The sequence below is a fragment of the Lissotriton helveticus genome, chromosome 7 (genome assembly GCF_964261635.1).
Source record: "Lissotriton helveticus chromosome 7, aLisHel1.1, whole genome shotgun sequence".
NCBI lineage: Eukaryota > Metazoa > Chordata > Amphibia > Caudata > Salamandridae > Lissotriton > Lissotriton helveticus.
The window spans coordinates 1,389,613,715-1,389,628,726 of record NC_136068.1 but is presented as its reverse complement, the minus strand read 5'-3'; the positions used below and the strand labels follow the sequence as shown (position 1 = coordinate 1,389,628,726).

Here is a 15,012-nt window from a genome sequence, read left to right as displayed (position 1 = left end):
AAGGCGCTGTACAGATACCGCTGTGGAACCCTTCCTGGCCTTTCCCTGTGAAGTGCCCACTCCTGGGCACCCCCAAGGTGAAGCCAGGCATCCTAGCGCTGTTGGGGCCGTTGTGGAGATTAAGCAAGCTATTGCCCAGAGTTGCAGAGTGGGACCCATGATTAGACTAGGCACAGAGGCGAGAATTATCAGGTCCGGGGAAATTGAGCCCAAGACCCGCCGAGGCAGGAATTGAATCCTGGTCCGGTCCAGCCATCTGCATCAGGGTCTACCGCTCTAATAATTGAGCCACACTTCTCCAACATAGTGTTTTCTTTAATCTTGGGGACAGGTTAGTCCACACCAACAGTTGGTAGGAGGACGAGCCACTCTGATTCGGACTCCTCTTTCTCCACTTTTTGTTTGAAAGACATACTAGATGCAGCAATGTTGAAATAGCTAGAAGATTAATGAGACACCATAACTTTGATCAGAACCGATCAAGATTAGATATATAGTATATTCCAAACAAAATACAGGTAAATTAGTGGGAGTAATACATCTAGGTAGTCTAAATAGTCACTTATAATCAGAATATACTTTGAGTAAAATGGTATAATGACATTGAACAGTCTGAATAGATTTAATTTTTGCAATAGTACTCAAACATAACAAGACGAATACTATTTATTCACCGTAAAGCTTTGATATAACTTCCCATCATGTTGTAGAAGATAAAGTGCAGAGACCAAAACTGCTCAATTTTACCAAGTTAAAGCCCAATCCGGACAGATGATAAGGTGTAGGAGGACTGTTTGGGTGGGCAGGAATGCTGTAAGAACTGTAGACTCTGGTCTCGGAGGAGGGCCCAGCTACTGACTTGGTTGCTAGATCTGTCATAACAACATCATGAGGGAGGTATGGGAATGGGAGGAGCTTCTGACTGTGCGGGATCTGGGCACTTGCACTGAATGATATGTTGATTTGCCTGAGGTTATGTAATGCTGTTGATACATTGGAAACATTACAAATAAAGATGTTTAAAAAAAAGTGTGTTGATTCTACAGAAATACTAAAAACCCTCATTGTAGCAATACCATTGCTGCTTAAGGATTATGTATGTAGCAATTCATAAAAAATGTGGTTTGTGTGTGGTTTGGCTTCATAATATGTACATTCAGTGCTTATGCTATTGCTACGATTTTACTGATATCTGAAATTAATGTGTTTACTTTTTTTCTGCACTAAAACTAGCTTCAATAAAACCTTTAAAAATAACAGTGTGAATGTTTGTGCAATTGTGGTGAAAGATTGCCAGAGGGCAGAATAACAACATATAAATATGCCGCTAGGCACTTGCGCTGTTAAATGGCCAAATTGTATCATCTTCAGGCGAGTTGAAGAAGATGCATGAGGTGTAACCTGTTGTTCCCTCATCTCAGAATTGCTGAGTTTGTCTATATTTGTACTCGCCATTGGGCCACAAAAGGTCTACCGGGTCGTGTTCACAATATGCTTGTAAAAATGTAACAGGTTCATTTACTAATTGCACAGTTCACAAAATACCTCAAGCAGGGACAGTAGGTAACATTTAAAAGTGGTGGGGCGCGACGCCAAAAAACGTACTGAGTTGAAGTTGGCCCTCTGTCCTGTGTCTCTCCTGTCTCGGGATCATGAAGGTGACAATCAGGAAAGGGAAGGAGGGTGGTTGACCTCCTGCCAAGTGCCAAAGCGAATCCAACCAATCCTGGAGCTTTTCTCATGCTGTTTTCAGCATGAGTGAAACACCAGTATTGGACGGAGCAGGCTAAACTAGCGCTCATTGTGAGGCTAGTGGTCTGTGCCTGCAATCCCCAGCTGTTTCACAGCACTAGAATTGCTGAGTGTGAAGTGCGCATGCCCGGCTGGCTGTCGCAAGACAGCAGGCCAATCCGCCTTGCGCACTCCACACTGGCAGTGGCAGCAGTCATCTTGCAATATGGAGGAATCAGCCCCACCTCCGTCCACACACTCGCGCTATAACAGGCTGTAACAGGCTGGCGGCACACAGATGTAATAAAATGGTAATCACCATTTTATTAATCTGTGTTTGCCTTCTGCACTTCCAGCAGGCAGGGCGACGCTCCTCCGCCGTTTACGTGGAACTGCCACCGACCTCAAGTTGAACTGAAAGCACATACTAAAGAAAGTAACAGAACAGCATAAAAACACTGTGATGAATGGGGAAGCTATGGATCCGAAACTTTAACGAAATGTGATATAAATGAAATCGTACGCTGATAGTTTAAATTAATTTCAAAGTTTATTGTGTGATTAAATTAAATATCGTTACAATATAAAAGCAATTATTTCCACAAACATTTGAATAAAACAACATTGATGGCCTCAAAACAGAAACTACAAATAAAGTCAGGCAAAACAAGTCGTAAAAAGAATTTAAACATCACTAAAACATCAAACTAATGCAAAAATTATTTTTTAAGAATTTAAATATCAGCAGTTCTCAATAGTTTATTTTTAAAACCACTTCCCGAAGACTACTTTAGTTGACATACTTTGCATAAAGCATTTAATCCAATGCATACAGTAAACCGTGGGCATAAGCACAAACTATGTGCCAATGTCTTCTATAATATACACAAAGACTCAATAGGAACTTAATAGGAGTGATTTTTTGTAAACTCTCAAGCAGGCCTGCAAACCTATACAAATAAATAACTGGTTTCCTATATAGCTCTTCCTAAGGCAAGGTTATACCCCAGCCAACTATACATATGGGTGTGTGTGTGCTTGCGTGTGTGTGTTGTTAATGGAATGTTGGGAGATGGCACGTTTTGGTGGCTGCTTTGGCTTTTGGAAGTAACAGTTATGAAACTTCTATGGAGAATGTCAAGTTGCCAAGATACTGTAGCTGACGCAGTAACAGGATTGGTCCATGATATAAAATGGTTCATTTACTTGTAACCCTTGTTATTCTTAAATGCTTGTCTCCACCTTAGGTACGATTAGCAGTTTTCGTGATAAGATGAGGATTCCTTTGAGATATCCCCTCCTTTTTGCTTCTCCAGGATCCCAGCAGGATTGTTACTAAGGATACATTTTTAAACTTTACAGCCTGACAAGAGCGAACATAACAGTCCGTTGAGCATTGGAGTTTTAAGAGCCGTTTTTCACATTCTGCCTAATTACAATTCACCTTTGACTGTATTTAAAAACACAACTAAAGCAGCAAGAAACAATCACTTCAAAGGAAACTCATTACAGATCATGTTCGAGCTCTCCAGCACCTATACTTTCAGCACCACTGTGGATATCCGAGAAACCATGCAACTCACACCCCCTTAATCCTGACTCTCTACTGTTTTTCACCCCAAAGATCTCCATACCAGACAATTAATATAACTCTAGGCTAGACCATATAACCCTTCACTTCCTCGTCAAAGATCATTTTAGCTCAACACTTTGATGGCCATTTAAACCCTGGCAGGTGACCTGGGAGTCTGTCAGGTCAGCAACGGCTCTTACCTCCGCTTCCCTGGAAGAAGACCACCTTCATATTTTGTGAACCTTACCAGACTCAGAGAGACATCACTGTCTTCAGAAAAATTGCTACTGCAGCGGTTGCTTTGTGTTTTTAGAGCAGGTGCCATGATGTTTTGGCCCTGTGCAGCAAAGTTATTTTAAAAAAACAAACTCCTAAAGCACGAGGTTGTTTCTGAAAAACAATAAAGAATATCCATGACTTGCAGTGAGTTTTCTCCCTGCACTTTGGAGTTCACTTTTGATTTCCTTCACCAAAACCTCCTTGCAAAGAGACCCAAAATATGGAAATCTACTGACACTCAACTCACACCCTATTGTGGGCATGTTGACTGTCACTAAACCATGATGGTCCAGTGTAGGATAGTCAACTAGGTCAAAGGATACTACTGCCAGAGAAAATTGAGGCTCTCCCAATGCCGTTGTGGCACTTTAACCAATTCTAAATTGGCTGGGGTGGGTGAACCACCAAGGTATCTCAGTTCACCTGTTCCACAAATCTCTAAATAGCCTCTTTGGTCCCCAACCTGGCTGTGGAAGCCCATACTAAGAAGAAACTAGATGTCTGTGATACCAGATGACTCCACACAATCTCTCTGAGGTCAGAAAATTCACAGTCAAGATATCCAATGGATATTCATGATCTCTTGTAAACAAAAATAACTAATGCCTTCAACCAATTGTTTCCCCCTTAAGACACAAACGAAAAAATAACTAGTCTCATACAGAAGTTCATTAGGTTGTTCAATAAAGATTCCTGAAAAAATGAGCAGCAAAGGCAATCCCTTGAGAGGTATTTGGCTAAATCATAACTTGAGGGAATACACTAAAATGTATTATCCATTTATACTGGATATGCACATATTCACCTGGGCAATGTGGCTCAGATTTAGCAATCAACTTTCATATTTTCTGGAACAGTAAGCAAAATTTAACTTAGTAGAATACGACTCAATACTCTCGACATACTATTTAATTTAAAGCTATTAATAGAGTATTCATAGCAATACAAAAAAACCTGCCCAGCAAGTATATTCTAATTCATATGACACCACAGCTATGCATATTATATAAATAATACATACATTATTGAATACTTAATGTGTCTGTTTTTTGGTCTACCCATACATCAACTGCTACCAGAGATATATTACAATTATATTTCCACAGTATTTGTAAACCTGTTATAATTTACATAGTCATAATAGTGCATTGTCACACAGAGCCAATGACGTGGCCCTTTCAAGATGTCCAATAACATATACCTCAAACCCTCCCATTGCGCATGGTTTTACGCCATCAGTGCATGAGGTAAAATTGGCGTGCTCATCATTCTGCTCCTTTGCATTCCTGGAGAAGAAGCAAGCGAGTGCACGAGTGATGCAAAAGACAGAGGATACAAGACTGGCATGAGTTCCACTGGGACCGTTAAATAAAAAAACAAAAAAGGGCCCGATTCTCAAAAGTAACTTACGTGTAGTAAAGTTACGAGTGCGGAGTCTCTTCATAAGTTATCTTTATAAATCAGACCCAAAGAATTCAAAGAACCAATGTAAAAATAGTCTGTTGTGTTGTGTACACAGAGAAGAAAAATCATGTCAACATAACCCCAAGTAAGTCACAAATCAAACGAGAAACTCATTAAACAATAACAGTGACACATCAGCAACTCATAACCTGAAAAAGTACTTCTAATAAAATACATGAGACTACTCGCCAGAGTTTGTGTGCAATTCTCTTGTACCCAGAACTTCGCTGACCTACTGGTCCTCATGGTTATTAGTCATTTTTAATTCATTCAGTATATTGAAATGCATCGCTCTCGATAGAACAGAAGATGTTGTGACTTGTACAGAAGTTGTTGCCAGTCTGATTTCCTTGTAGGTTATGCACTTACAGATCTCCTCTTTTGATAATTTCGATGTATATTGATAGATTGATTTTTCCATAAGAATTGCTTGAATTTAGTTACATCTTCTGTAATTGCTGACCCTGTTGACACCTTGAAAAAATACTCCAACACATGCCTTGGAAAATCCTGATCACCCAGCTCTGTGTATCCTTTCTCCACTGCACCATCACTAATGTGGATTTGGGGCTCTACATTACAGGTACATTAATTAGTATACATGTGTCCTCTACATCCTCACTCTCCTGAATTACAAACTTGTTCTTGTTCTCATACTAGACATACAGTGGTCACTGACAAGATTTTATTTAGCAAGTTGGATCCTATCAGGTCATGCCCCATTAGAATCTTCCCCAAAACATCCCTTTTCTTGCTCATGAAGGAGGCTGCCTCATTTTTCTTCCTACTGAAACTCGTATTAGTCCTTTCAAAACCCAAGCACTACTACCAAATTCAGCAAATATGTAGGCCATGAGTAGAAACAGGAACTAAAGTCTTTTGCTGCCATTTCTCGTGAGTCCACTTCTAGAAACCCGCAGTACTCCCTCTAAGGGCTTATAGATTATGATTCAATGGCTTTCTTCCCTAATCTTGTATTTGTATTACTCAGATTCATTACTGTCGCACGGTATCCTGACTGGATGAGTTGTAGCCTTCCACTGCTGACTCGGTAGGGCACAGTTTTGATCTTACATTTAGCACTTAATGAGAGTGCATAAGTTTCCTTCCTCTTTCCCATATGTTGCTGTGCTCCCCCGCACTCTATTTACTCTCCTCATCCCTTTCCCTATACCCCTTACTCAATTTACTTTTTTTTTAATAAGGGCATCGCAACTGCAAAGTGCTACCAGGCTGCTCGCTCAATCTATTTGCGCTTGCACACACTTTCTTCTTATTTATTTTAAGTTACTGTTCTAACCTAACCCCCTACATTGGCAGCCACCCTTGGATAGGATTTGTTCAGCAGAAAACCCAGTGCAAAATTGCTGGCAATGTTAAAACTATTTATAATGCACATCAATTACCAAGGTTTCTTGGCAAGATAATACCGTTATAAAGACTGAAGTTGCTCCCTAGTACTTGGGGAAATACGAGTTTTCAGTTTCTGTCTAAATTGCATGGGAGATAGTTGAGTGTGAATGGTAAATGGTAGCAAAATCCACATTTTTGTCACAGCAACTGAAAAGGTCCGGTCACCAAATGTAGCGGTTCTGGGAATATTCCGTAGGAATTGATCACTGAATCTCACATTGCGAGAGGCTTTATGCCAGATGAACTTGGTGGCTAGGAAGTCAGGGGACTGACAGAAGACTTTCCAATTAATCATTGTCAGAGATGTTAAGGGTATCCTTTGCCAAACAGGAAGACAATTTAGCTGCTTTCGTATGGGTGAACTGTAATGCCATTTAAATACCCTGCAGTCTAAGCTGACAGCAGTATTTTGAGCCATTTAAAGGTGTTTCAGGATTTTCAGGAGTTGGATAGCAGAACACAGTTCCCGCAGTCATTGTGTGATTGAATTATCGCACTGAATTTGGGGACATGGTGGCACTTATCCAAAAAAAAAAGGAGGATGATACAAATTGATTTTAGATGGTAAAAACAGGTACAGGAATCAGGAATAAAAAGGCTTTAGCAAAGCCAATAACATGGCCTTATATAACCGAAACCCGTTTGGCTATTCAAACACTTGCTAAAATATTATTCCCTTAAAATCCGTATAGATTATGGTGCATGTTAATCAAGGATTACATTAGGTTTTTATTCCACATTAATCAAGGATTATGTGAGTTTTGGATCCAAGTTAGTCAAGGTGTTTAATTCTAGTTTGCTCTCACTGTGGATCTTGTGCCCATGCTACATCGAGCTGGATGTCACTGTACAGCCTATTAGCGCTTCACACATGCTTTTGGAATTGAAACTTGATTTTAGTAGTGGGCACTGACACACCTGAATTACTAAACTTATCGCTACCAGATTCTGCCTACAACTGAGAGCTATAGATGATCTAGGCAGATTTAAAATGGATCTCGAAAGTTTAGGCCAGTGATCATAACAAATGAAATGTAATGTTGCACCATATTTCAGAACCTTAGAGCGCAGTTGTATTGGCCTTTGCTCAGAGCTCTTATAGCAGGCCCTATTGCATGTCTTCAAAAATGACTCTTGAATCATAAGACACCTCCACTTTTCGAAGCTAACCTATTTTAAAATATCCTCATTCTGTTTGAGAATGTGAATCTGAGTCTAAAATAATCGAAGAATGCAACTTTTGACTGATCAGCTATTTTCTGTACTAATCTAAGATGCAATTTAGTCTGGGAATTATGCATCACAGAATGCACTCTTGTATTTTATGTTTAGACATATATTTATATATATATATCATATATATATATTATGTTATATATTACCTTAAATTATGTTATATATTACCTTAAATTATGTTATATATTATTATATATTTATTAATATTCATATATATATATATATATATATATATATATATATATATATATATATATATATATATATATATATATATATATATATATATATATAATTAAAAAAAATATAAACATTTTTATAGTCAAGCTGGCAGACAAATTTCGAAAAATGCATCTTCCCCAAAAATTCCTTGATTGATGGGGGAAAGTTGAAACCAGAACGTCAATATACAGAATATGTTAGATTTTTAAAGGGTAGTTGAATTTTTGATTGTACATCAATCAGTATGCAATGTTATTAGGCATTTAAATATTTTTCCCTGATGAAAAGGTATGACATGTATAATCACTGCACGAGAGCTCTCATTATAGCCACCGATGGTTCTCTATATTCAGCTCCAAAATGATTCCACTGGTTCAATGAATGATACAGCTGATACAATAGTTGGCGTCTCTCAAACCCATCGGCCCTGGGGATTTTATTGTGATAAGCATCATAAAAGGAGCTGCCAAGTCCACCTAATAATCCCGATATTGCCAAATCACACTCTGAATGCCCATAATAGGAAGCCGGGTCAAATACACAAGGACCAAACTGATCCTCAGCAATGTTTCCACCGTAGAGATCACCGTGTAGAAGTACTGGGACTATTTTACAGCTCTTGAACATATCCGGCACCTTTAACTGGGAAAAGAAAGAACAACAACTGTTTAGATGCAAAGCACACCCGACTGTAAACGGAATGAGTAGCCTCATGGAGAACATTTTGGGAGCATGTATTTGCATGTAATCGGGCTAGACAAATACATAGGGATAGTGTGCGAATATCCACAAATTTACAGTTGTTTGCTATGTTTACAATAATCACACCCATGTCTCCCTTAGAACACTCATAGTCCCACCCTAACTCAAACTTACTACTTCAGAACTTCTTTTATAATAGCACATTTTAGTGGCAGTAAGCTCCTTCTCTGAACATAAATCCTAATTTAGGATTCTGAATCTATGAATCAGGAGATTAAATTATTTTTTATTTCCCACTCCTAAACTGAATTTACTGCCATAGAACAACATATCAGTATCATCCAACCCTATAAAAATGGCTATGCTAGCACAGGACTGCACATTTCCCAATAAAAACAAACTCAGTATAATTGTAGACAAACACCTTCCACAAAAGATGAATGTCTCAAGAATACTCAACAAAAGAAGGGGGATAGAGAGGGGGCTTTTTAAAGAGGTCCATGATCCGTGCCCATCTGAGTCACGTTGAACAAAAGAGATGTAAGCTGTTCCTCTAGGTGTTTGGCCAGCCACCAGCAAGATAGTGGTGGTGGAGCTAGCGCTAGGAGGAAGTGGGATGGGGGGATCCTGCTTTTGCGGAACTAGGGTCCTCACACACCCAGCAAGCTAGGTGCCATGCTTCATCATTTGGACCTGCTCCTCATTGGGCCAGCGCTGCAATGCCCAATGGGCATCCGTGAAGGGGCTCTTTGTCGGAGATCTTTTGTTCCTTTGCGTATGATGAAGTGGGGGTGTGTGGCCCTTGGGTGTGTAGATATAGTGTGGTGCAGTGAGTGCATGTTTAAAAAAGGTTGGATATTCCAAGTAGATAATCTTTATTCCGGCTGGTAATCCACTTTATTAAAAATATATACTAGAGTGGCAAATTCTCCTAAGAAGGGGTAGTCATTTGTTATTATGCTCTACTCTCTGGGTCGACATGTTTCTTGCCCTGTTGGTTAATTAAATACCATGGCAATTCTTCAGGACTGATATGTGTAAAAGCAGTGAAAGTGGTGTTTGATATCTACACTGAATGGTGCTTCTAATAATTCACTACCACCCAGGAGTGACTACATATCAAAGCTCATGTAGTCTCTGTAAAAGGACCTAGGGAGACAAAGAATATGGAGAAAAAAGGATGTCAACAGGTATGAGTCTATCTAGAATGTGACTCCAGTCTATACACATAGGCATCCCATATGGTCCACACCTCCCTTTAGCAGTAGTGTTATAGTGCAACAATAAATGTAAAATCATTAAAAACATTAAAAATCTCTCTCATCCAGGCTTCGTTCTCAATTATTGCACCCAGTGGTGTTAGTGCATATATTGTCTCTATATCAAGACCAATGGTTCATTTCATTCTCTGTTGAAAAGAACTAGTGGGAACACCCAAACATTCCCATGTGTATGCGATTAATATCACGCTGTAACTCACCTCCCTATTGGGTAAGAGGTGCCTCAACAGGGGCGGGCATGTCGTGCAGGCGCCTCGAAGTTAGGAGCCCTGCATGGTACAGAAGTAAAAGGGGGCAAGTTTTAGATATGACAGTGGTGGGTAGATTACCCTGCCAAAATATATCAGTTGTAGCTCGCCCCGTATAGGCAGCGTTGGAGCCCGTTGTTACTCGAGGGAGACCGGAGGGGGCCGGCCGCACATAGAAATGTGCTTCCTAACTACCCCAAGAGGCCCCCTTAGGCTGCCGCGGTTCCCCGCCGGAACAGGGTGCGAGTAACCCCGTACATTCTCAAAAAGACATCAGTCAACGCATGGGTAAGAAAGCCGTCGGGCCACTCTATTATATATTTTTAATAAGGTGGATTACCAGCCGCAATAAAGATTATATACTTGGAATATCCAACCATTTTTAAACATGCATTCACTGCACCACACTATATCTACACACCCAAGGGCCACACACCCCCACTTCATCATACAGCAAAGGAACAAAAGATCTCCGACAAAGAGCCCCTTTGCGGGTGCCCGTTGGGCATTGCAGCGCCGGCCCAACGAGGAGCAGGTCCAAATGATGAAGCATGACACCTAGCTTGCTGGGTGTGTGAGGACCCTAGTTCCGCAAAAGCGGGATCCCCCCATCCCACTTCCTCCTAGTGCTAGCTCCACCACCACTATCTTGCTGGTGGCTGTCTCAAGAATACAGCAGTACTCACTGCTCTACTCATTATTTCGTACATGCTGTAATTCATCCCAATAAACTGAAGTTTGCACCACTATGCCATTTCAAAGCAACCTCATGTGTACTTTAGATAAACTTCTAAATGTCCTGTTAGCAAGAAACAGCTAAATTAGCTATGGGTTCCCAGGTACCTGTAGAACATTTTTCCAACAGGATGCCAAGACATGTTAAATTAAATCATTCATAGTTTTTCTTGATCAATAACCAAAGTGGCATTATTGATCCTACTTTCAAAAATTGTATAGTTTGATTTGTCAAGCTGCACATACCAAATTTCACCTGGACAAACATAGCGCTCCTAGGTCAATAAGACTGTATCACCCTCATATAATAATATATCATAATGGGATGGGCCCTACATGGGGAGAGAAAGGTGATTGGAAGGCTCTGGTCATAGAAAGAAATCCAGGTTAAACAGATATAGATATGTATAACAGTGATGCCAGCAAGCACCATATTATAAACCATTTGTCTTAGAGATGCTGGATGACAAATTACCACATGTAGTAAGGTCTATTCACACCCAGATTTGATAATGGAGGGATTGGTGCAAAGTGAATCAACCTAATTAAATATTCCAACATATGTATGTGGTACAGTACCTTATGATTATCCTGCCTTTTCCAAGTTTCTTTTGAATTAAAATGTTGAGCAAGACATAGTTTGTAATTTACCCCAGTCATTGCCAGGAGCATGGTTTTATTGATAACATCTTAAATACTCAATAAGTAAAATACCTCCACTCAGTCATAGATTGAGTGACACTTTTATTTTAACCAGTGCACATCAAATGTCATGTACCTCCTTTAATTACTTTTGGTCACAGTGAAGCTTAGTAGGATCACACTTAGGTTCTTAGCTTTAGATCAACGCCTTGAATTGTGAGGAGCTGATTCACAAAGATAACTTATATTTTTGAGTAAGTTTACATTTTTAACTAGGTTTTCTCCTTTTTGGTAAGTCACTACAAATAATATAGCAGTATGTCCAGCTCTACACATGTCTAACCACTGTTACTGCAAATCTGTCCCATACAAAATAATGGATGTAGGAAAACTATTACAAATGCTAGCAGGGGTTTAACATTTGGTGCATATCCCTATTACAATCAAGGTATTATGTAGCGTTTGAAATGGCCACTCTGAATGATCAGATGACATAAGTACAAAGAGAGGTTCTTCTACAATATCAAAACACACTGTTACCCTTGGGTGTAAGATAGTATCTAACCTGAGATTATCTACTTGGAATATCCAACCTTTTTTAAACATGCAGTCACTGCACCACACTATTTCTACAGACCCAAGGGCCACACACCCCCACTTCATCATACGGCAAAGGATCAAAAGATCTTCGACAAAGAGCCCCTTCGCGGGTGCCTGTTGGGCATTGCAGCGCCGGCCCAACGAGGAGCAGGTCCAAATGATGAAGCATGACACCTAGCTTGCTGGGTGTGTGAGGACCCTAGTTCCGCAAAAGCGGGATACCCCCATCCCACTTACTCCTAGTGCTAGCTCCACCACCACTACCTTGCCGGTGCATGTCTCAAGAATACAGCAGTGCTCACTGCTCTACTCATTATTTCGTACATGCTGTAATTCATCCCAATAAACTGAAGTTTGCACCACTATGCCATTTCAAAGCATACTCATGTGTACTTTAGATAAACTCCTAAATGTCCTGTCAGCAAGAAACAGCTAAATTAGCTATGGGTTCCCAGGTATCTTTAGAACTTTTTTCTAACAGGATGCCAAGACACGTTAAATTAAATCACTCATAGTTTTTCTTGATCAATGACCAAAGTCGCATTATTGATCCTACTTTCAAAAATTGTATAGTTTGATTCGTCAAGCTGCACATACCAAATTTTACCTGGACATACATAGCGCTCCTAGGTCAATAAGACTGTATCACCTGCATATAATGATATATCATAATGGGATTGCCTCTACATGGGGAGAGAAAAGTGATTGGAAGGCTCTTGTCACAGAATGAAATTCAGGTTAAACAGATATAGATATGTATAACAGTGATGCCAGCAAGCACCATATTATAAACCATTTGTCTTAGAGATGTTGGATGACAAATTACCACATTAGTAAGGTCTATTTACACCCAGATTTGATAATGGAGGGAATGTTGCAAAGTGAATCAACCTAATTAAATATTCCAACATATGTATGTGGTACAGTACCTTATGATTATCCTGCCTTTTCCAAGTTTCTTTTGAATAAACATTTTGAGCAAGACATACTTTGTAATTTACCCCAGTCATTGCCTGGAGCATGGTTTTCTTGATAACATCTTAATTACTCAATAAGTAACATACTTCCACTTAGTCATAGATTGAGTGACACTTGTATTTCAACCAGTGCACATCAAATGTCATGTACCTCCTTTAATTACATTTGGTCACAGTGAAGCTTAGTAGGATCATTCTTACGTTCTTAGCTTTAGATCAATGCCTTGAATTGTGAGGAGCTGATTCACAAAGATAACTTATATTTTTGAGTATGTTTACATTTTAACTAGGTTTTCTCCTTTTTGGTAAGTTACTAAAAATAATATAGCAGTATAGCAGCTCTACACCTGTTTAACCACTGTTAATGCAAATCTGTCCCATACAAAATAAGGGATGTAGGAAAACTAATACAAATGGTAGCAGGGGTTTAACATTTGGTGCATATCCCTATTACAATCAAGGTATTATGTAGCGTTTGAAATGGCAAATCTGAATAATCAGATGACACAAGTACATAGAGAGGTTCTTCTACAATATCAAAACACACTGTTACCCTTGGGTGTAAGATAGCATCTAACCTGAGATTTCTGCTCTTGGAAAAGTATATAATGCGATATTGGAGCACACAATTAACAGTTCGAAAGTAATCTTTAACAGTAAGAGGCATTAGTCGATTCTCATGCGGTTTTTTGCAAATGATTTTAATATTTTCCTCAGCAGGTTGATATTGTTAATCTTTTAAAGTGGAAATGTATAGCCTACATCCAGCAGCACAAGTAAACAAGTTTAATTGCAACAAACAAACGGCAGTCTGGGTAGAGATCTCCTCATGGTAAAGTATAGGGGAAAAAAAGTTTCTTTACCTCAAAAATAAATATCACAAATATTTTTATGCGAAATATTAATATAAAGTAATTTTATATATTTACTTTAAACTTAGAATGACAAATGCTACAGCACTAATAAATGAGTTATGAATTAAAACTGCAATTAATGGAAATATATAAAATTAAATTACCTTTATTTTGCTGAAGTTTATATGAAAGAATACATTATGTGTATTATTAATTATTACAAGTGATGTATAGAAATATTTCAAATGTTTTAAATGGTTTTTAAATAAAATGTTTGTTACAATACTTTTTTAAATAGGTCATGAAAATATGATATAATTAAATAACTCACATGCACTATTTATACATATTAGGTTACTGTAATTAATATTTATTTATATTTTAGCTACTTGAATTAATGCAATTTAATTAACAGTATTTCCTGTGGGGTTTTATTTTAGGTCCCTACCACCATTCTTTGGGGAAATATTTCAGTACTAGTGGTGGCCATGTTTAGAGCTGGATATACTATTGGTTGTTTTTAGTAGTAACGTAGACACAGAGTTTATGAATACTGAAAAGTAGTAAATTTAAAAGTGTAAGTTACCTTTATTAATGAGGCATTGATACTTTAGTTCTTGGTACAATTTATACATCTTATTAAAACAAAATGTTTAAACACATCTCACATGTCTAACTAACCGATCTTCTTAGTGAAAGATAGTGTCAAAAATGTTGTGAGGAAATACATGTAATGTAAAGAAAATCTAAGCTTACGTTAAAACAAAAACAGAAATTCACTGAAAGATACAAAGGCTAAATTGGCATTATAGTTAGGTGTTGAAATGAGATAAAAACTAATGTTTAAAAAACAAAATACCTCTGAATTTCACCAGTTCTAGTTTCCTGAGCTGACTATAACTTTTGCCCACTGCTTATTGCATCACATATTGCCTTACTCATAACATGTTAAATGATATCATTGATTTCATCACTGATGACATCTCAAATGACTTAATTGATGACATCACTGATAGCACCATAGTCTTATATAGTACAGAGTTACTGTGTGAACAG

General features: G+C 38.6%; 1 protein-coding gene across 2 annotated transcripts in view; it reads right to left on the bottom strand.

Annotated features, from left to right (window-relative positions):
• Positions 1–8,014: 8,014 nt before the first annotated feature.
• The window catches only part of LOC144770306 (ketosamine-3-kinase-like), a 502,039-nt gene continuing 495,041 nt past the window's right edge, over positions 8,015–15,012 (bottom strand). For both annotated transcript variants that reach the window (XM_078654708.1, XM_078654710.1), the window contains exon 6: positions 8,015–8,560. In XM_078654708.1, coding sequence (XP_078510834.1) covers positions 8,222–8,560 — 339 coding nt within the window. In that variant the 3' untranslated portion in view covers positions 8,015–8,221. The remainder of the gene's footprint in view (positions 8,561–15,012) is intronic.